Source organism: Cnephaeus nilssonii (assembly GCF_951640355.1).
Source record: "Cnephaeus nilssonii genome assembly, chromosome: 20".
NCBI classification, from domain to species: Eukaryota; Metazoa; Chordata; class Mammalia; order Chiroptera; family Vespertilionidae; genus Cnephaeus; species Cnephaeus nilssonii.
In genome coordinates, this window is record NC_137091.1 from 41,135,018 (window position 1) to 41,157,216 (window position 22,199).

General features: G+C 52.0%; 1 protein-coding gene across 1 annotated transcript; it reads left to right on the forward strand.

Moving 5' to 3' along the window:
- The first annotated feature begins 3,855 nt into the window (after window positions 1-3,855).
- Window positions 3,856-21,874, forward strand: CEACAM19 (CEA cell adhesion molecule 19). Its single transcript, XM_079759799.1, has 7 exons — window positions 3,856-3,964; window positions 6,207-6,575; window positions 13,709-13,859; window positions 18,641-18,687; window positions 20,222-20,307; window positions 21,009-21,065; window positions 21,772-21,874. The coding sequence occupies exons 1-7, from the start codon at window positions 3,910-3,912 to the stop codon at window positions 21,823-21,825; spliced, it is 819 nt and encodes a 272-aa protein (XP_079615925.1). The 5' UTR covers window positions 3,856-3,909; the 3' UTR covers window positions 21,826-21,874.
- Window positions 21,875-22,199: the final 325 nt, after the last annotated feature.

The window sequence follows — 22,199 nt, forward strand, 5'->3', positions numbered from 1 at the left end:
AAAGTGCATGTTCTTTCCTGCTTGATTTTCCTTATGTATACTCAAGGGCTTACTCTACTCCAGCATATAAACTTAAAATAAAAAATAAATGTTTATTGGATGAATGAATGAATGAGTGAGTGAGCGAGAATGTAAAGTCACACAACTAGGAAAGCTCAAAAGCTCAGAAATGGAACCATTGATTTGTGTGCAAACCCCTCTCCAAGCTGGAGTTTAACTGGAGTAACTCAACCCAGGCTCATTAGCAAACCTTTACGGACACATAGTGTGTGACACATACAGGTCCCTGCATCGATGACCGATGACTGCTGAGAGCTCGGGGCGGAGAGCGGTAGGTGGTGAGTCCCACGTTTGCTTCCCTGCTCTGCAGCAAGGTGCCGTGCCCTTTCTGCTCCCTGAGGGGTAGGGACCAAGACATGTCACCCCTGGTTCAAGGCCTCAAATACTGCGATTTACCATTATAGAGGCACAGCGTGGTGCCGAGTCTGCTCCAACAATGCCTGCTTCATTCATTCCCCCAACAAATGTTCACTGAGCACCTTCTCTGTGGCTGGCTCTGTGCTAGATGCTGGAGGCACAGACGTGAGCAAGACAGACATGGCCTCTGCCCTCAGGGCAGTAAAGGCTTGATCTCCGAAGGCAGCCATTCCCTGCAGCCCTCCACCCATCCCCCCCACCTCCCTAATGCTGCCTTTTTTAAACACGTGTAAGTTCCCTTCCTCAAAATCTCTCAAGATTGTTCTCTCTGTAATAGCTGTCAGGGGGGACAGGTGTTGTGGGGCTGGGTGAAAACGGTGAATGGATTAAGAGAAAAGCTCCTCAAAGACAAAGACTATAGCATGGTGATTACCAGGTGGAAAGGGGGTGGGAGGAGGTAGAAGAGGGTAAAGGGGCGATAAATGGTTATGGAAGGAGACTTGACTTGGGGTCGTGAACACACAATACACTGTATAGAGGATGGATTGTAGAATTGTACACCTGAAACCTATTAAATTTTATTAACCAATGTCACCCCAATAAATTCAATAAAAAATAAATAAAAATTTTAACAAGATTCCTCTCTCTCTCTCTCTCTCTCTCTCACACACACACACACACACACACACACACACACATACACACACACACACACACAACTTCATGAGTAAGTTTTCTCTAAATTCCAATATTTACGGAAAGCATAACTCTATATGTTAGAGTTGGAGAGGGGACTAATGGAATGTAGCAATCAGAGATCATATAATTGCCAAAGCCATTATTCATTCATTCATTCAGCATGGCTTCCTCTGGTGTCTGGTCAGTGTGGAGGCCCGTGCTGGGCAGCACTGGGGGCGCAGAGGTCACCACGACAGCCACAGGCCTGCCTCCCAGGGCTCACAGCCCAGTGGGAAAGGCCGGACCACCCCCAGAGCGACAAACCAGAGCAGTCAGGGCTGGGGCGTGGGGTCCCAGATGGAGCTCCCGGCCCAGCCTGGGGACTCCGGAGGGCTTCCCGGGGGAGGAGTCCACTTTCCTGCAAACCTGCTAAGATGGTTAATAACAAGAGCAATAGTGTCTCCAGAAGGAGATAGGTATCAGACGTTTTGCAAAAGACCTATATAGTGCATCAATTTTGTTTATTTCCCCAAACCCCGGAAAGTGGACACTCTTATATGTAGCTCCATTTTACAGAAGAATACATTGAATTGTCACGGTCTCTTCTCGCTCAGAAAGGGAAAGAGAAAGTCAAAGGAGCAAGGGCTATGCCACGTGGGCTGCAGCCAAGGGATGCCGGCGGCCTCTAGAAGCTGGAAAGGGAAGGGTTTGTCCCCTGGAGTCCCGGGATATTTTACCATTGATTTTTATTATTATTTTTAGAGAGAGTGGAAGGGAGAGGCTTGGACCAATCAGGAGATGGGGAGAGAAGGGGATGAAGGCTGCAGGACAGGAGAGGGAAGCCCCGAATATTAGCAGTGACTCTCTCTCTGGTTAATGGGAAGATGGATGACTTTTACCCTCTTCTTTTTGAGTCTAAGTTTCTACAATAAACCTATTCTTCTTTAAAAATTGGAAATGGAACCAAAGTCATTCTTGGGACAGAGAGAGAAGATTCAGCAACTGAAAATTCAGAAAAGCTGGCTTTATGCACCGCCGGGCCCTGCTTACAATGGCAATAGGGCTGCATTGGGGTCTGTGTTAGTTCAGACACCTGGACACCCTGCGGCCCTCCAGGTGGTTCAAAGTCGAGATTTCTCTCTCACTCCAGCCTGGGGGTTAGGGAAAGTGCTGCGGTCGCCTACTATCTGATGTGTGTCAAGGACACACACACCCATTTGGTGTTCCTTCTTCCGGCAACACAGAAATCTCACCTGGCACTGCCCTCCCCTCCCCATCCCCCCTTTCCTCCCCTCAATCCTAGGCAAACGCTGTTTTGTAGAACTTCTACGACAATGATGGAAATGTTCTATATCTTCTCTGTATAACGTCATAGCCACGAGTCACGTGGGGCTATTGAGCACCTGAAAGTGGCTGGTTTGGGGGAACTAAGTTTTTGAAGGCATCGGATTTAAAAAACTATACATATATTATATATGATATATAGTTTTGTCTTGTTGTTGTTAATTCTCACCTGAGGATATTTTTCCCATTGATTTTTAGAGAGAGTGGAAGGAAGGGAGGGAGGGGGAGAGAAAGAGAGAAACATCACCCTGAAAGAGACACATCGATTGGTTGCCTCCCACACAAACTCCAACCAGGGCCAGGATCGAACCTGCAACACAGGTATGAGCCCTTGACAGGGAATGGAACCCGAACCCTTTGGTATATGAGCCGGTTCTCTAACCACCTAGCCACATGTTCCAGGGCTAAATTTATATTACAATAGCCATATGGTATTAGCACAACCCTGGACTCTCCGTCACCCGGACTCTGTCCCAACAGATTGACCCCTCCCACTTCTCCAGCCACAAGCCCCCTCCCACAGGCTGCCCTCTCCCACTGGGACCCCAGCTTACCCAGGATTTAGCAGCTTCCTCAAAGCACCGAGCCTTTGCTCGCTGGCGCTGTTTACACTCACCTCACCCCTCCCCACCCCACTCTGCCTCATCCCTTCTCCTACTCCAGATCTCAGCTGTCCCCTCCTCCAGGAAGCCCTCCGTGCCCCTCAAGCTGAGTGAAGCATCCCCTTGGGTTCTCCCAGCCCCCAAGCTCCTCCATCCCAGTGCTGACCACTCCGCATCATCCTTATCTGGAGATGGGTCTGTTCGCCCCCCCCACACACACACAGACATGTGAGCCCCACCGTGGACTGAGAGCAGGGCAGGAGTTGTCTTCATCATCACTGTCCCCGGCACCACCCAGCGTGGAGCTGGCATAGGGAGTGTGTGCTGGAATGAATGAATGAACGAATGAATGCTTTTGAAAAGCCATGCTAAGAGCTTTAGCATGAGCCAGCCACAAGTCCAACCCCATCTCCCCCTTCCGGGAGACCTGCCTCTCTCCTTATCCTCGGTTTCCTCATCTCTAACATGGGAAAAGTGACTCATGGCGGATGTTGAATGAGGCAGGAGTGCGTGTCAGGCCTGGGGGCGGGGGGCATTGCTCAACCAGAGGCCGCTGTCACTGTCGTTACAATGACAGTCAGGCTGAGTGGGGAAAAGATGGAAGGGGTCAAGGGAGGGGTGCTGGGAAACCCCAGCAAGTTCCCCAGTTGCTGGGAAACAGGTCCAACCGGTGTCTGCACATTCATCCCAGGGAGCACAGGGGAGGCTCCGGAGCCTGAGGACAGGGTGCTGGGTGCTGGGGCTCGGCGGCCGCACCGTGTCTCAGAGGCTCCCCCGGGGTCCTCCTGAGCTGGCCCACTGCAGACGGCCCGGGCCGCCCTCCGGACCCCTCGGTGTCCAGCAGGTGGCATCTCCACAGGATGCCAAGATGGAGATGCCCACGGGGACCCCGTGCCCCTTCTCCAAGGGCCTCCTGCTCTCAGGTAAGGAGGAAACGCGCCCCCAACCCCGAGGCGAGCAGCTGAGGCTCAGCCCAGGCGGTGGGGTTTCCCCTTGTCAGGGAGGATGAACATCTTAGAGAAGGATGAAAGGGGGAGGAGCAGAGCCACAGCCCCATCACCATCTTATCTATGGAATTTTCTAGAATATTGGGACCAGGAGGGCAGGAATTTATCTGTGTATTCCGTTCCCTGCTGCATCCCCAGTGCCTAGATATCAAGGGAATTTTAGACATACCATGTATAATTGGCATTTTAGCATAAATAAAATATGTGCTTATAAGTATTGGTTAGATCAAGCATGTCAAACTCAAAGGCTAACACGGGCCAAATAAACAAGGTGTAAGTTTGTGTGGGCCGCAAAAACACACACAAAAGCTTCAATTTTCATAGAAACATAGGTTTATTTCGATAGAGACATGCTGAATACAAAGGGCTGAAATAAATGAGTCATCATTAACATAAAATAATAGAACATTTTAATAAAAATTAATGTTTTTTTCTTGAACATGAACTTACCAGACACTGAATAACTGCACAAATTAACAAGCGTAACGCAAATAAACCTATTTTTCTTGTTCTCCAAAAGCGAAATATTTCCTGTTGTGCACACCGAACAAGTCAGTCCAAGACTAATGACGTGGCCATCGGCTGCTAAAATATTTGCTGCTAGTATTAGTGGAGAGAAATGGTGCGCCTGCACGTAAGGCGCATAAGAGAAATGAATGCAGCACGACTATAGAAATCAGTCATTAGCGGACTTTGTAGTTCGTTATTAATAACTAGTGGCCCGGTGCACGAATTCGTGCACATTGAAAGGAAATTAATTAGAAGAAATATTTTAATATCGCTATTCACCCTTTCTCTATAATAGAAGTGTCAACCAAATTCATGATCGATAATGACAGATCGAAACACACGCGTGGGATTGGCACCAGCAAGAGCTTTATATGTATCGCGAATGTGCGAGTCAACTTAGCCTTTTATGTGTATAGAACAAACTTGCTTAATTAGACCTGCTTTGTGATGTAGCTAAACTTTTTCCAGTCCAGTGAAGCACCCCAACTTCTCTTTCAGGTGATTGTCAGCAACACAGCTGTAAATATCAACACGAAGCAGGTTATTATTGTAGATCACGCAGGGAGAACAAAGGGTAAAATATTTAACTGCAGCAGTGTTTTGACTATATTCTGTGCAGTGAGAAAACCTGAAGTCATTTTCAAGGTCCACCATTTCTTACTTCTTTTCAGTCCGGTCAAGTTTCTAAGCTTTCTAAATCTCAGTTTTTCGGCTAATGAAAAGAAAATAGGATTACAATGAGTCTCATATCTACCTACTCCAGGAGTTCTGTGAGGATCAAATGAGATGAGGCACAGGAAAACACTTCACAGACATTTGGTTGAAGTGTAAAATGTTTTCTCCTGTGTTCCTGGAACTCCAAGGAGGCTAGTCGCTAGGGAGAGAAAGCCGGGTGTTGCTAAGTGATGTCATTACCCTGCACCCACAGCGACTGTTTCCAGACTGGGCTATGTATGGGCTGCATTTTGTGCCATGGGGTCTCGGCAGCATTGGCTGTGATTGGGTTGTTGCTCCAGGGTGGTGGCGGGGCCTGTGTCCCACTTGGGGAAAGCCGAGTGTTGCTTTGTGGGTGCCAGGTCCACGGTGCCATTTCTCTGTGCGCATCACAGCAGCTCCTGCATTGAGCATCTGCCCCCTGGTGGCCAGTGTGCGTCATAGCAACCAGTTGGAAGGTGGGAAGGACACTTAGCATATTAGCCTTTTATATAGATAGATTATGTATAACAGGATATTGTAAAAATTAAGTTATGAAATTTTTATTAAAACATTTCTTATATACTGTTATATTGGCTGGGCCGCAAAAATATTCGTTGTGGGCCGCATGCGGCCCATGGGCCGTGAGTTTGACATGCTTGGGTTAGATGAATGAAGTAATGAATTCAGAGACTCCCAGTGCTTAGAAGCAGGCCACACAGCATCTCAGGGCAGAAAACCTTCTGGACCAATGGAATGGCAAATCTGTGGCATCCACACCCAGGTCTCCACTCCTGAACCCAGGGCAGACATTACTAATCAATTCCAGCACTGTTCCCAAAGAACAACACTCAGAGAGAGCGCTTCCCCTCAGATGAGGTCTTACAGGGCAGAGAATGCTATGGTTCCTGCCCAACACACCTCTGATCTCAGGCCTCCCTGTAACTCCCCACAGCCTCAGTCCTGGCCCTCTGGGTCCCCCAAGGCTCCTGGGCGGCCCTCCGCATCCAGAAGATTCCAGAGCGACCTCAAGAGAACCAGGACGTCCTGCTGTCTGTCCAGGGCATCCCAGACACCTTCCAAGACTTCATCTGGTACCGGGGGGAGGAGACAGACGGAGGCACAAGGCTGTTCACCTACATCCCGGATCTACCTCGGCCCCAGAGAGACGGCAGCGCCATGGAGCAACGTGACATCGTGGGCTTCCCCAATGGCTCCATGCTGCTGCGTGACGCCCAGCCCAAAGACAGCGGCACCTACCACGTGGAGGTCCACATCAACCCTTCGTGGACCATGCGGGCCAAGACTGAGGTCCAGGTGCCCGGTGAGTGTTGGGGGCCGGGGGAGGAAGTGGGAAGGCTCATGCACAGCTACCACGTGCTGAGCCCGGTGCAAACACTTCCTCTATTTAACACACATGGATTGAGCACTTCCTGTGTGGCAGGCTCTGAAGGTATTTACTTCCCACATGCATCAGCTGATAAAATATCTACTGAATGACAAACACAGAGACAGACCTGGCGAGGGGACCATCTCACTTACTCCTCACATGCACTCATTAACGTAACACTTATTGAGCACCTAGTGTATGCCTGATCCAGAGGGATACACTATATCAGTCTTCATGTTCATATATCAAGTGTTTTTGATTAATCCACTCTGGACAAAACACAAGAGACAGGGTAATGGACAGCAGCAATGGCTACCATTTCTTGGGCACTTGTTACGGGCCAGGTACTGTCGTAAACATGCCCTAGGGCAGGGGTGGAGCATGTATGGCCCGAGGGCTGTATAAGACCTGTGAAATCATGTGGTCTGGCCCTGCCAAGGCACTAGGGATGAGTTAATTAAATGTTTGACAAAATACAGCAGGCTATTTTTTTAATGGGTGGATCTTTTTATTCAATATATTTTTATTGATTTCAGAGAGGAGATGAGAGAGAGATAGAGAGATAGAGATAGAGATAGAGATAGAGAGAGAGAGAGAGAGAGAGAGAGAGAGAGAAAAGCATCAATGATGAGAGAGAATCATTGATCGGCTGCCTCCTACACGCCCCCTACTGGGAGTCAAACCCAAAACCCAGGCATGGGCCCTGACTGGGAATTCAACTGTGACCACCTGGTTCATAGGTCGATGCTCAACCACTGAGCCATGCCGGCTGGGTGCTAATTTTTCAGTTGATGATTTCGTATGGCCACAAATGATGTTATAAATATCCAAATGGCCCTTGGAAGAAAAAAGGCCCCCCACCCTAGCCTAGAGCAGAGCTTCTCAACCAGGGCACTGTTGGCATTTTGAACCGGTTAGTTCTCTACCGCAGGGGCTCTCCTGTGCCCTGTGGGCCACTGAGCACCACCGCTGCCTCTCCCCACCAGATGCCAGGAGCCCCCTTCCAGTCCTGACAACCAAAAATGTCTCCAGACGTTGCCAGATGTCCCCCAGGGGCAAAGTCACCCCAGTTGAGAACCACTGCCCTAGAGGAACTCATTTTTACCTGTAAAAAACTCCATGATATGTTATAGTCGCCCTAGCCTGTTTGGCTCAGTGGATGGAGCATCAGCCTGCAGACTGAAGGGTCCTGGGTCGATTTCGGGTTGCGGGCTCCATCCCCAGTAGGCGGTGTGCTGGAGGCAGCCGATTAATGATTCTCTCTCATCATTGATGTTTCTATCTCTCTCTCTTCCTCTCTGAAATCAATAAAAATATATATTTTAAAAATGTTATATGTCAATTATATTTCAAAGAAGCCGGTGGGGGGTGGCCAATAATAAGCAGACTCAATTACTCATCATCTATGTCCCCAAAGTTACCTTTGCGAATTTCATAATGAATTCTAATTTATCAGTTCACATATTGGTCTCCCTAGGAGAGTAAGCCTTCAAAATGACAGAAATAGAAGGTACTCATCCTTTTATCACCCAACATCTACCACCGTGTGTGGAACATAATAGGTTCTCAGTTAATGTTTGCTGTCTAAATAAATAAATGAATGAAAACTTTAATTAAAATAAAAACAAACTCCCACGAGGCAGGTGCCATCATGGTCTCCATTTTACGGATGGGGAACTGAGGTACAGAGAGGTTACCACTTGCTCAGTAAAAAAGTTAAACAGAATGATGTGATCTGGGATGGGAGGTCATCAGGGAGGCCTCCCTGGAGACGGGACCTGGAGCAGAGATGACAAGAAGGCCAGGGAGGCGGGAAGCCTGGCAGATTTCTGGGGACAGAGTTCCTGTTAGAGGGAACAGCAAGTGCGAGGGCCCTGAGGCGAGACTAGTTTGGTGTGTTCGGCGCATAGACCGCACGACGCCATGGCTACACGGTGGTGAGCAGGTGGGGTGTTCTAGGCGAGGCCTGAGAGGCGCACAGGGAACAGGCTTGTCGGCCATGGGGAGCTTGACAAGAAACCATACCAGGTTTTAAAAAGGGGGTGATCGGAGTCACAGTGTAGCCCATCCGTGGGACCAGTGCGGGCTGGATTTCTGTTTTATCCTGGAGGAACCTGAGCTGACGGGAGACCAGCATGGCTGAGGCAGGAGGAAGGAGAGTCTCCTGAGGATGTATTTGCATCCAGGCTGAGACTGTAAGGACAGACGCTCCTCCAGCCAGCGCCAAGGGGGGCGATCTTGTAAAGCCCCAGGGGTAGCCCCTGGGATGTGAGTGCCAGGAGGTCTGGGTTCACAGCTGTCTCCCTGGAGCCTAGAGCAGGCAGGACACCCTGTTGAATGAATGGGTGGGGCCCACAGGGCTTGGTGGGAAGTGAGTTGTCAGGAAGGCAAGTGCTCCCTCGTCCTCCAGAGGGCGCCATCGCTGGTCTCATCTCTGCTCAGGGGCTCCATGCTCCTCTCCGTGAACTGGGATTCCCATCAGGACACTAAATAGTGTGTGAGCCCAGGCTTTATCTCTCCTAATCATGAGGGGATCTGGCTGTAAGGGAAGCCCCCCCAGCGGGCCTGTGCAGAAAGGGGCTTAATAGAGTCCTGGGTGCTCATGGGGCCTCCAGGCTGGGAACCAGGAACCAGCAATTCCTCAGCAAAACTGCGCCTGCCTGCCTGCGTGCGGGGCACTGGAAAGCTGCATTCGATCATTCATTCATTCATTCATTCAACAAACATCCATTGCCCACCTGCTGTGTGAGAGGCACTGAGTTCACGGAAGAAACAGGACGGAGATCTCTGCCCCTGTGGCGTTTCTACGTCAGTGGGCATGTCGACCTCGTCCTCACCATCAAAGGCCTGGCCTGGGGTCCCTGCCTGCGCCTCTAGCTTCTAAAGCCGAGTCTCACGTGGGTACAGCTAAGCCTGGATCGGCTGCCTCCTGCACACCCCACACTGGGGATCGAGCCTGCAACCCAGGCATGTGCCCTTGACCGGAATCGAACCCGGGACCTTTCAGTCTGGGTCACATGACCGTGCAAGGTTGAACAGGAAGCTGAGAAAGGGAGTCTCTGGAAGGAGTCCGAGGCGAAGGATTCGCAGGCCCAGGGCGGCCAGAAAACAACATGGCAGCGGGTCCTGAGGGAGAGAGAGCACGTGGAGAGTGAGTATTCCAAAACACGAGGCCGAAACGGAGGGCTCTGACCTGGCCTTGGAAGTCACACAGTGCCACCTGCACGGCATTTTTTTTTTCCTTTTCTTTTTTTTATCCTCACTTGAGGATATGTTTACTGATTTTAGAGAAAGAGGTGGGGGGAGAGAGAAACATCGATCTGAGAGAGAAACATCAACGGGCTGCCTCCTATACACACCCCAACTGGGGACGGAACCCACAACCTAGGATGTGCCCTGACCAGGAATTGAAGCCGCAACCTTTTGGGGGTACAGGACGACGCTCCAACCAAGCGAGCCAGCCGGCCAGGGCTTCGCTGCATTCATCCTTTTGATTGCAAGGGAGTCACCAAGGTCGGCCGGGATTCAGGCCGGGGTGTCAGCGCCTCCCGCTGGAGAGGAGAGCAAGGCCGGGTCGCAGAAGCGCGTCCCGTCGCAATCAACTTTGGAAAATACAGCGACTCGAAGGTGAAAGATGAGACAGAGGGCGGGAGACCAGGATACCAGGACACAGGCTTTATTGAGGAGAAGACCCCTGACGGGCTACCTTCCAAGGAGAAAGAGCACAGGTGCAGGGGTGGAGACGCCTTTTGAGGGGAGGAAAGGGAAGGGATGGGGCTTAGGGTACTCAGCACACGCTGATTGGTGGCTTCATATAAGGCACATAATTAGGGACTTAGGAATCGGGGGGCTTAGGGTATTTGGCAGGTGCTGATTGGTGGTTCAATGTGCAGTCCATATAAGGTGCCTGGTTAGATGTTCAGGAATGTCCAGGCCGCAGGTGGAGTTTACGTCATACTGCGCCCATCAGTTGGGGAAAGGGAGGATCTATCAGCAGGCTCCCTGTTTACATGCTCGCTGTCTATAATAAAAGGCAGCAAATAACAGCGCGTTCTAAAAAGAGGACGCCTAATCATGCGAACCGGGCAGGGTTTTTGCTGCAGCAGCGGAAACTGCTTCCGGCTGATTTAAGCAGCAAAGGAGCAGATGGAGAATCCAGAGCAGCTCAAGGACTCTGCAGGGTGACAGGCAGCCAGGCTGGGGCGGTGTTGTGTGTGGAATTAGGTCCCCTCAGAAAGATATGCTGTCCAGCCCTAACGGGTTTGGCCCAGTGGATAGAGCGGTGGCCTGCGGACTGAAAGGTCCCAGGTTCGATTCCGGTCAGGGGCATGTACCTTGGTTGCGGGCACATCCTCAGTAGGGGGTGTGCAGGAGGCAGCTGATTGATGTTTCTCTCTCATCGATGTTTCTAACTCTATCCCTCTCCCTTCCTCTCTAAAAAAAATCAATTAAATGCATATTAAAAAAAAAAAGATATGTTGTCCTAACCCGCAGCCCTCAGAATGGGGCCTTCTTTGGAAACAGGGTCTTCACAGAGGTGATCAAGTTATCCTGAGGCCAGTAGGGTGGGCTCTGATCCAACATGACGGGTGTCCTTATGAAGCGGGGAATTGTGGACACAGACATCTGTATGTGCAATTGCCCGGGGTTTCTATGTCAGAAGCAATGTGGCGTGTTGTTTGCTCCACACGGTGCTTTAAGGCATACGCTGTTCACGCAGGAGGCTGGAAAAATGCCTTTATTGGGGGCAGGCTTCTGCCCAGCGAAAACTCAAGGTTCTCTTTCCGGGGAAGAAGGAGGCCTGGAGAATGCCTTCCTGGGAGCAAAAGGACTCGCGCTCACGGGCCTCACACCTCCAGGACTTCCGGAACAAGGGAAGTCCTTTTCCCAGACTCTCACGACAGCCCTTCGCCTCACTCTGATGGGATCAGCCTGAACCAATCGCTTAGGCCAAGTGAAGGAAGCGTTCTGATTGGCTTACATCTGGATTGCTGCCCACCCTGATCCAATCAACTGTGACAAGGGCTGGGTCTCTACTGATTGGAATCTGTTAATGAGGCCCAAGGCAGAACTGGGATTGGGGTCAATCCCTCCGAAAAGCCTGTGAAGTACTATTTTTCCCAAAGTTGATTGCACCGTATGCTCTTCTGTGATATGACCTTGTTATTCTCCTGTCCACAATGGTGGTGTGGTAGAGGTGCTGGGAGACACCCACATGCCCATTCTACCAGCATGAAGGCACTCATTGCATAGCTAAGTAAGCAAGCCATGAAGGAAAGGTGTGTCAGGAGTCTCCTCGGCCTGGGTTATCAGAGACAGCTTCCAGAAGAGCTGGGAATGGGGAAATGAGGAGTTACGGCAAGTTGGGAAGAGCATGCCAGGCAGAGGGAACAGCATGGGCAAAGGCTGGACAACCAAGAGAGTGAGGAAGGGAGTCGGGGGTGATGAGAGTGGGTGGGTGGGCTGGGCAGCAGGTGGGAGAGCAAGCAGGTCCTGGCCGAGGGGGCTCTGGATATTGTGGGAAGATGGGGCAATTAGTGAGAGGAGGGGGAAGGGCAGGCGCCAGGAGGGTTCCCTGAGCCAGAACACGGCCTGTCTTGCCCCACCTCCTGAGTGACTCAGGGAAGCCACTGAGTTTTACCGGCTGTTGTGGGGATTGGATAAGCTAGAAGGTGCAAAAGTTGATGATACAGTTTCTGGAAAAGGGACAGCTTTCGGTCCTCTGCCCAAAGTGACCCCCTGGGCCTTGGATTGTACGTCTGCAAAATGGGTCTAACTTAGCCAGTTCCCTGGGGATGGAGACTACTACTGAGTATGCCCAAATAGCAGGCAAGTCTGGACACGGGCTATCCCCTTCCCCCGGTGACAAGAATAACGTTTAAAATGGGTTTTGAGCCCTGACTGTTTTGGCTCAGTGGATGGAGCGTCGTCCTGTGGACTGAAAGGTCCCAGGTTCAGTTCCGGTCAAGGGCATGTACCTTGGTTTCGGGCACATCCCCAGTAGGGGGTGTGCAGGAGGCAGCTGATCAATGTTTCTCTCTCATCGATGTTTCTAACTCTCTATCCCTCTCCCTTCCTCTCTGTAAAAAATCAATAAAATATATTTTAAAAAATGGGTTTTGAGCACTTTGAACAGATAAACTTTTAGGGAGATGGATGAAATAGGCAAACATTTATTAATTTGAATATATATATATATATATATATATAGAGAGAGAGAGAGAGAGAGAGAGAGAGAGAGAGAGAGGCTCTAGTTCATTTGGAAATAACAGTCTACCTGCTCAGAGCCTGACATAGCTCGTTCCCACCATTCAAGGGCTCTGAGGACTCAGTCATCTTTTAGAAGCCACACAGAGCGGCTGTTAGCTCAGGCGGCCCCGGTGTGATCACGTACCGTGAGCCCTCAGGAAGGCCAATTCACCTCTCTGGGCCTCAACTGTCAATGGCATAGAATCTGCTTTGTTGGAGAATTGAGGTGTGTGTGTGTGTGTGTGTGTGTGTGTGTGTGTGTGTGTGTGTGTGTGTAAACTCATTCAGTCTTCACAACAAACCTATAAGGGAGGTATTCGTATTATCCCCATTTCTCAGGTGGGAAAACTGAGGCACAGAAAGGTTGAGCAATCTGCCCCCGTTCAACATAACAAGTAGGAAGCAGGGACTAGAACCCCAGGATTCTGACCTCGTAGTCTATGAACTCAGCTGCCCAGAAGGGTTGGGACCTAAGTGTCCAACTTGAGATTAAAGGCTGGGGGCCCTCATGGTGGGTGTTAGAAGTCAGGTAGGCTTTGTCCCAAATCTGGCATGCTGAGTGTGAGAACCCTTCAAGTTGGGTCCCCTGTAGTCCCCGCCAAAGAGAGAAACATCGATGTGAGAAACATCAATCGGTTGCCTTCCATACGTGCCCTGACGGGGAATCGAACCCACAACCTTTCTGAGCCGCTCCAGCCGGGTGATGCGCTGGGTTTTCTGTGCAGTGGAATCAGCTCAGGTCTGAAAAGCGGGAGAGAGCCCTGGGGTGGGAAGTTGCAGTGACACATCGGTGCTCTATAATCTCTCATCCTCCTCAGGAAAGTTCTCGGAGCTGCCCGTGACACACCTGCCCGTGAGCACTGGGATTGTGGCTGCCATCCTCATCGGATCTCTGGCCGCCGCGTCCCTCCTCGTCGGCAGCATCGCCTATCTCCTGGTGACAAGAGGCTGGAGGGGCCAGAGGCACAGGTACAGGGGCCCCGGGCCACTCTGCGTCCCTTCTGTCTCCTCCCCAACCCCGTCTCAGTCCATCCCATTAACTGATTCCTCCACAAGTCACTTCATCTGGCTCATACACAATCTCATCAAAGCTTGGAACTCCTGAGGTGAGAGAACCTTTCTGTCCGGTATTAGGCAGAATTCTGCTTTGCAGGGGACTAAACCCCGACGCTTCAACTGGCTTACGGGGAATGAGAAAGAGTTTCGGTCCTACATGAGCTTCAGGTATGGCTGGATCCAGGGACTCAATTTTGTCAGGAAACTCCTCCATACATCTCCCAACTCTGCTTTCCTCTGTGGCGCTTCATTCCCGGGCAGGTGCTTACCTTGTAGCGTGACGAGAAAGGCCCTGGTGGCTCCAGGTTTATACCCGCCAGCTCAGCGGCTGCAGAGGAAGGACGGGACCTCGCTCCTGATAGTCCCAGCAAAGCCAGAGGGCGGCCCTGGCTGGTTTGGCTCAGTGGATAGAGCGTCAGCCTGTGGACTGAGGGGTCCCAGGTTTGATTCCGGTCAAGGGCACATGCCTGGGTTGCGGGCTTGATCCCCAGTGGGGGGCATGCAGGAGGCAACCAATCGATGATTCTCTCTCATCATTGATGTTTCTGTCTCTCTCTCCCTCTCTCTTCCTCTCTGAAATCAATAAAAATATTAAAAAAAAAAAAAGCCAGAGGGCGGCGGCCTTCAATCTCAGGTCCTTGCGTGGACCAGGCCCTGTGGCCGGCTGCTGCGATGCTCCAATTGGCCGAACCTGGGCTATTCGTGCAGCCCTGGAGTGGGGAATAGACCCAGCTTCACATGATCAGACGGACTGAGCGTGGGGAGGGGCTCCCCAAAGGAAAACCAGAAGCTATTGCCGAAGAAGTGGAGTGGGTGGTGGGCAGGCAAAGCCACCAGATGTTGCCTACCTCTGCATGGGGCCGGGGGAGAGGGAGGGAGGGGGCGGGGCCTGTTTCCCCAGGAGACAGTCTGTTCATGAAAAATTCCTTTCTCGTAAGAGCAGTCTCCTCAGAGCTGGTTCTGAGCTGGCTGCTGATAGATGCCCAGTGTCCGGCCGCTCCGGGACCCCTGGGAAGTGAAGGTAGCAGTCTTCTCTCTCCCGCAGCTCCTCCTCATGAGTGTGCTTTGACCTTCATCGTTTTACTTGTCTGTCTCCTGATACGTTCTATGCGGGGGTGGGAAAGAGCTGTAAAAAATAATATAAGCTGCCCTCGCCGGTTTGGCTCAGTGGATAGAGCGTCGGTCTGCGACTGGGTTCGATTCCTGCCAAGGGCACATGCCCAGGTTGCGGGCTCAATCCCCGCCCCCCCCCAGTAGAGGGCATGCAGGAGGCAGCAAATCAGTGATTCTCTCTCATCACTGATGTTTCTATCTCTCTCCCTTCCTCTCTGAAATCAATAAAAATATATATTTTTTAAAATAATAAAATAAATAATAATAATAATATAATCAGAACCACCTTAAAATGTAGCCAGAGCAACAAACAAAATAGAAACAGAGCCCTAACCGGTTTGGTTCAGTGGATGGAGCGTCAGCCTGCGGACTCAAGGGTCCCGGGTTCGATTCCGGTCAAGGGCATGTACCTTGATTGCAGGCACGTCCCCAGTGGGAGGTGTGCAGGAGGCAGCTGATCGATGTTTCTCTCTCATCGATGTTTCTGGCTCTCTATCCCTCTCTCTTCCTCTCTGTAAAAAATCAATAAAATATATGTTAAAAAAAAAAAGAAACAGATTCATAGATACAGAGGACAGACTGGCAGCCGTCAGAGGACAGCGGGGAGGGGGCTGGGGGAGAAAGGTGCCTTGAACATTTCATCCCTCAAAGCTTTGGATGTTGAACGGGGCAAGGCAACCTCTGGGCTGGGATTAAAGCCGCGTTGTGGCCAAAGTACTGTTTGCAAAGTAACAAGGAGGCAGCATTATAACCATGGCTACGGGCTGATGGTGACTACCAGGCTGACCACCTCAAGCATTTTTTAGAATTAATATCACTGTGTCCCCTTATCTGCACTGAGGAAATGCCTCCTTCTCTTGATATCACTGTATCCCGCCCCTTTCTCAAGATTCGCCTCCGAATCGGAACAGTATTTGGATTTCTGCCTGAGCCAGTTGTTTGCTGAATCGCTCTTCTTTTTTTATCTCAGAGAAGAGCTCATTGCCTCTCAGTTTGGCCTCAGATAAAAGCTGGTTGCCTCTCCGTTTGGCCTTTGATTTTGAGGTGAACACAGCTTTAGTCCCTGGGCAGGGGACCTGGCCCTGAGCGGGTCTGCCTAGGGCCAGCGGGGGTGTGTGTGGGGGTGTTGGTGGGGGGGCGGAGAGGGGCCAGGGGTGTGGGAGCTTGACTTTCTGCAGAAGTTTAACAGCGCGAGTCCGGGTGAATTTTATTTTATTTCATTTTATTTTTTAAACTTGAAAAACATTTATTTACGTTCCCACATCACTAATCATTGAAATGAGTAGCTAAACCTTCATCTCCTCAGGAAAACAAGGCACTGTGGAGTGTGTTTCATCCTGGGGAGAACTTCCATCTTAGGTCCCAGCTGAGAGCTCCGGCTTTTGGTCCCGTGAGCTCTCTTTGAAACGACCTGTCAGGGGAATTTAGAGGACGTTTATCAAAGCGGGGGACAGTGGCACGAGAAAGGGCTGGGGAATGAGACTAGGCTGGGCTGCTTGGGGGCCTTGGGGGCAGGTTCAGGGCGTTGTCTGGGATGCGCTGCTGCTGCTGCCCATTGCTGCCCTGGTTGCAAGCCTCATGGGGTCCCTTAGGGTTTAGGGGATGCAGGCCTGTGGGGGAAGAAGGAGGAGGCACCGGCATGCTCCTGGGAAGGAGACTGTGCTGGGTCCTTTGTCTTGAGGCTTTTATTTCTCTCTGGCAGGCAGGAATTTCCGGGGAGGTCTCGGGGAGGGTTTCAGCAGACTATTCATCAGTTTTCTAGGTGGGCTCCTCCAGGGGCGTGGTCTCCACTGACGGGTCAGTGTCAGGGCGGGGCCGTCAGTCATGGCAGCTGGTCCTGGTGTGGCCCACCTGGTTCTGCTGCTTTTCTGGGTCTGGAGCTGAAATACAACTGAGGCCTAGATGTTATCTGTAGGGAGGTGACCTACTGGATCTGCTGTAAATTGCTGTCAGTTTGCTCAGCCATCTGTCTCCCTGAGCAGGTGATTTAAGCTACCCTCTGGTTGGGGAGAGGAGTGCAAGCCATTTACTCCTCTTAATTGCGGACCAGTAGTTTTATTGCTCGCTTTACCCAGTGGCCAGATAAGTTTCCATTGAATGAGTACAAAAAATATTCTATATAATAAAGATGTAATATGACCTCGTAACAACCAGATCATGGATCAGCAGGTGGGTGGGGCAGTGAGCTACAAGTGGGCGGTGGAGAGCTACAGGAGGGAGCAGGGCAGCAAGCTATGAGGGGGGTGGGAGGAGCTACAAGAGGGAGGGGCAGGGGGCGGAGAGCTACTGGAGGGCTGCAGTGAGCTATTGGCGAGCTACTGGCACACGGATTCATGCGCAGGGCTACTAGTTTTACATAAATGTTAAAAGGCACGCTTTAAAATTAAATACCCATTGCATTTTGAGGTTATTTATTACATGTTCTTATAAGCTAATATCTTTTTAAAGTATGATACTTTGTAAAACACTGTGTAATATGAAGCGAGAATTCTCATGATCCGTCTGCAATGTGTTGAGTGTGCCTGGGTTAGGGAAGACAGGATTTACTGGATGGCTGCAAACTGCTGTCTAACTATCTGTCTCAGTTTCCCGATTCCGCTTGTCCTGGCTTACTAGCCTGTCTTACTTTTCAATTCTGATCAGTAAATCAGTCATCACGTATTTGTTGAGGGCCTACTCTGTGCCAGGCACGTTCCAGGTACTAGAGAGCTCCGCGCAAAGGGGTTGGAGGCGCATCTAAGTTTAGTGGGGAAGGATGCTGGGATTGATTAATGATGTCTTCATAATACTTTTCTCTCTACTGCTGATGGTTTATTTGAATTCTCTATCATCTATCTATCTATCATCTGATCAATGCTCTCTCTCTCTCTCTCTCTCTCTCTCTCTCTCTCTCTCTCTCCCCACTAGTGTGTCCACTCCAGGGGTCTTTGTTGGTCTGTATCCCCAGTGCCTTCAACAGTACCCGGCTCATGGGTGGTGTCCCATAAATATTTATTCAGTGGATTTACGAATTTGTGGTAGTGAGGCCAAGGGTACTTTTTAAATAAGAGTATTCAAATGAGCCAATTTAAAAAGAATTTTTTTTTTCAAATACAAGGGAAAGTTTATTTAGAAAGTCACAGGGGTAGAAAGAGTGAGCCAGCCGGGCTGCATGGGCTCAGGAAACAATTACAGAGGCCAAAGAAGGGCTCTTGGAGCTTGTGGGGATATATATATATAATATATATATATATATATAGAGAGAGAGAGAGAGAGAGAGAGAGAGAGAACGCCTAAAGAGAAATATTAAGGAAATCATGAGCAGGTAGATGGAGCAGAATTGCTCAGATAGTCTGCATAAATGGTGACTTTGGAGGAACATTGCTCGTTGGCATAAGGTGGAGACTGGGGGAACTGAGGAAGGGCTGTGTGGCAGGGGATTATGGGGGAAGAGACGTGGGCAGGGACAGGCCTCGTCCTGGCTCACTCGGAAGCAGGGACCATGGCTCTCTGGGGCCTGGTGGGCTTTCCGGCTCCCCTGGGCCTCTCTCCTCCCCCCTGACGTCGCTGTACTAACGTTGGTTCCCTCCCCACGCCCCCAGGATGGCGACCACAGGGAAAGCGGAGCTGGGCCCCAGCCACAACACTGGTAAGCCAGGGCCCGTCTTGCTACCCGGCATTCGTGCCTCCTTCCTCTTCTCCCCAGCAACAACCCCCCTTGCCTTCCCCTACTTGGGGCCTCCCAAACATTTACCCACCAGCCCTCTCTGGGGTCCCCAGACTCAGCCCACAGATGCTGAGGGCATCAGCACTCACCCCAAACCTGTTTTTCTCCTCTGCTCAGTGTCTGCCACTCCCTGTCCCCAGGCACCACACTCACCCAGCCACCAACAGCCACAACCCACCTCCGGCTCCACCTCCCACACCCCCACACCCAGCTCCTCGCCTCCCGCCAGCCCTCACTCCTGGCAGCGTCCTTCTCTGACCATGTCACTCTACTCAAAGACCTCCCATGGCTCCCCAGTGCCGGAGGATGAAGTCCGGGCTCCCCAACATGTCTCTCAAGGACTCCCATAAACCAGCCCCCACTGACTTTCCTGGCTTCATCTCTCACATGTTACATTCCCATCCTCAAACAAACAAGCAAAACAAAACAAATATATATATATACATCCAGACTGAGCAAACATATTACAGTTCCTCAAACATGGCAGGCTTGCCCTGACCCAGTGGCTCAGTTGGTTGGAGCGTTGTCCTATACACCAAAAGGCTGCAGGTTCGATTCCCGGTCAGGACACATACCTAGGTTTTGGGTTCGATTCCTGGTCGGGATGTGTACGGGAGGCAATCAATGGATGTTTCTCTCTTCCTCCCTTCCTCTCTTTAAAATCGATGTAACGTGCCCGGTTGTGGGCTCAATCCCCAATGTGGGGCACGCAGGAGGCAGCCAATCAATGATTCTCTCTCATCATTGATGTTTCTCTTCCTCTCTGAAATCAATTTTAAAAATTAAAAACAAAATAAAAATAAAATCAATGTAACATATCCTGGAGAGGGAGGGGGATTAAAAAAAAACAACATGGCAGCCGAAACCGGTTTGGCTCAGTGGGTAGAGCATCAGCCTGTGGACTGGAGGGTCCCAGGTTCGATTCCGGTCAAGGGCATGTACCTTGGTTGCAGGCACATCCCTGGTGAGGGGTGTGCAGGAGGCAGCTGGTCGATGTTTCTCTCTCATCGATGTTTCTGGCTCTCTATCCCTCTCCCTTCCTCTCTGTAAAAATCAATAAAATATATTTAAAAAAAAAACAAAAAACAAAAACATGGCAGGTCTCTCACTGCTGGGCCTCTGCATGCACTTCTCTGGCCTGTGCATAGCTCTCACTTCCCTGACAATCTCAGATGTCCCCTCTTCCAGGAAGCCCTCCCGATACCCCTCCAGGAGCCATCTGGGCTCCCCCACTCCAGCCCTGCCCACTCAGGGTTGTCCCCTGTCTGCGGGCAGGTCTGTCCCCCCACTGGACTGTGGCCCGGGCTGCCTCCTCTCTGCTGTGTCCCTGGCACAGGGCGGGGCAAGAAGAGGGGTTTGCACAACTGTTCGTTGAATGAATGAGTGGATGCCGACAGCAGCGGAGTGGGCCGGTGGGCCATCTGTCAGCTGTTCCTCCCCTTGCCCTCTGCTTCAGGTGACGACAACATCTATGAGGCGATTCGGTCTCCGGTCCTCCCGGCGTCCCCGCTCCGTGGCCCGGGGTCCACGAGCGCCGCCTCGGTGAGCCCCCCCTCTCCGCCCAGCCCGCTCGCCCGGGCGCCTCCCCTCCGGTGGCTGTGGCGCCCGCTGTGCTGCCCCCCAGCATCCTCCTTGTTTAAAGGCCAGAGGAGCCCTGGCCGGTGTGGCTCAGTGGGTAGAGCGTCGGCCTGCGGACTGAAGGGTCCCGGGTTCGATTCCGGCCAAGGGCACATACCAGGATTCTGGGCTTGATCCCCAGTAGGGGGCGTGCAGGAAGCAGCCGATCAATGATTCTCCCTCATCATTGATGCCTCTATCTCTCCCGCTCCCTTCCGCTCTGAAATCAATAAAGAAACATTTTTAAAAAAGAATAAAGGCCAGAGGAAAGGCGGCTGGAAGGAAGCAGCGCCAAGGCCACTGTGTCCGGGCCCCGAGGCGGAGGGCTCCGTTTCCCTCTGGTCTCTGCTTCCTGCACGGAGCATCGATTCCCTTTCCCCTCAGGGGGCGGCTGAGAAAATAAGAATGGCATTAAATAAGAGGAGAAACCTGAGAAGCTAAGGCTGAAAACGTGGAGCCACGTGCTGGCGGGGAGGCTGGGCCGAGGCGGTGCCCTCACTCCCATTTCTCAAAGGGGAACACTGAGGCGCAGGGAGGGGAATGACACCACCGGGCAGAGGGTGGGAGAGGGGAGGGAGGAGGGGGGAGGGGCCGGGGCCTGGCTCACCTGTGTTCTTCCCCTGCAGCCCCCGCCCCTGCAGCCCCCGCCCCTGCAGCAGGTGCCGGAGGACCACCACTACCAGGTGCGAGGCTGGGGCAGGCGGGTGGCGGGGACCGCTGGGCGGGGCTGCCCTCACCACCAGTCCCCCCCACCCCACCCCCGGGGGCCTGTAGCCCGGGGAAGCCCGTCACAGCCTCCTGAGGCTGCAGTTTCCTCCTTCGTCACAGGGTCCAAGGCTGTGAGTTCCACAGGAGGAAACCAGGCCCAGAGAGGGAAGGGCCTCGCCCAGGGCACACAGCAGGTCAAGGCCATCCCTCCGCCTGGGCCTCAACCCCTTCAGACCCCACCCCCCACCCCCCACCCCTGTCTGCCCCTGGGTCTCTGTCCCTCTGAGTCTGTCTGCAGATCCCTGTGTATGTCTCCCTACCCGCTTTTCTCTCTCTCTCTCTCTCTCTCTCTCTCTCTCTCTCTCTCTCTCTCTCTCTCCCTCTCTCTCTCCCCATCCTTCCTTTATCTTTCTCTCCCTAACTATCTCCTCACACCTCTTGTTTCTCTGTGTCCTCTCATCCTTCTCTGTGTCTGCCTCTCCCGTTCCTTCATCTCTGTCGCCCCGTCTGCCCCTTTTTCTGGCTCTCCCGGTCCCTCCGTGTCTCTAAGTCTCTTTCCATCTCGGCCTGCCATTCTCTGTATGGGTGTGTCTTCCGCTGTGTCTCCCAGTCTCTAGCTGATTCTTCCGTCTTCCCCCGACTCGCACCCCAACAACAATCCCTCTCTCTCTCTTTCCCCAGGACCTGCTGAACCCCGACCCTGCCCCTTACTGCCAGCTGGTGCCAACCCCCTGAAGGATCCCAGCCAGGCCGGTGGAAGGGGAGGGCCTCAGGCCTCCCCAGGGTCCCAGCAGGACCAGGCCGGCAGGGCTATGGGGCTGATGGGTGGACTCGCTGAAGACACAGCAAGACCCCAGGCCGGCGCCCAGCGGGGACAGGAGACCCTGCAGGGCCCACCCTCTCGCTCACCCTCTGCGTGTGCCACCCGCCCATCATCTGGTCCTTCCAGCAGCCTGACCTAAGCCATGAGCTGGGAAAAGCAGGCTCCTCCCCTCCCCCCTCTCCTCCTCCACTGGGATATTTGGGGGTGAGGAGGGTGGTCTGGGGCCTGCCTCCAGCCAGACCTCACAGGCGCCCACTTGGGGGGACTCAGGACTGTCAGCCCACAA

Bases quoted from the DNA above. Each gene is read 5' to 3' on its own strand.
- CEACAM19 (XM_079759799.1), top strand. From the start codon at position 3,910: ATGGAGATGCCCACGGGGACCCCGTGCCCCTTCTCCAAGGGCCTCCTG. The intron at 3,965-6,206 runs GTAAGGAGGAAA...AACTCCCCACAG, and splicing joins CAAGGGCCTCCTGCTCTCAG to CCTCAGTCCTGGCCCTCTGG. The intron at 18,688-20,221 runs GTAAGCCAGGGC...CCTCTGCTTCAG, and splicing joins GGGCCCCAGCCACAACACTG to GTGACGACAACATCTATGAG.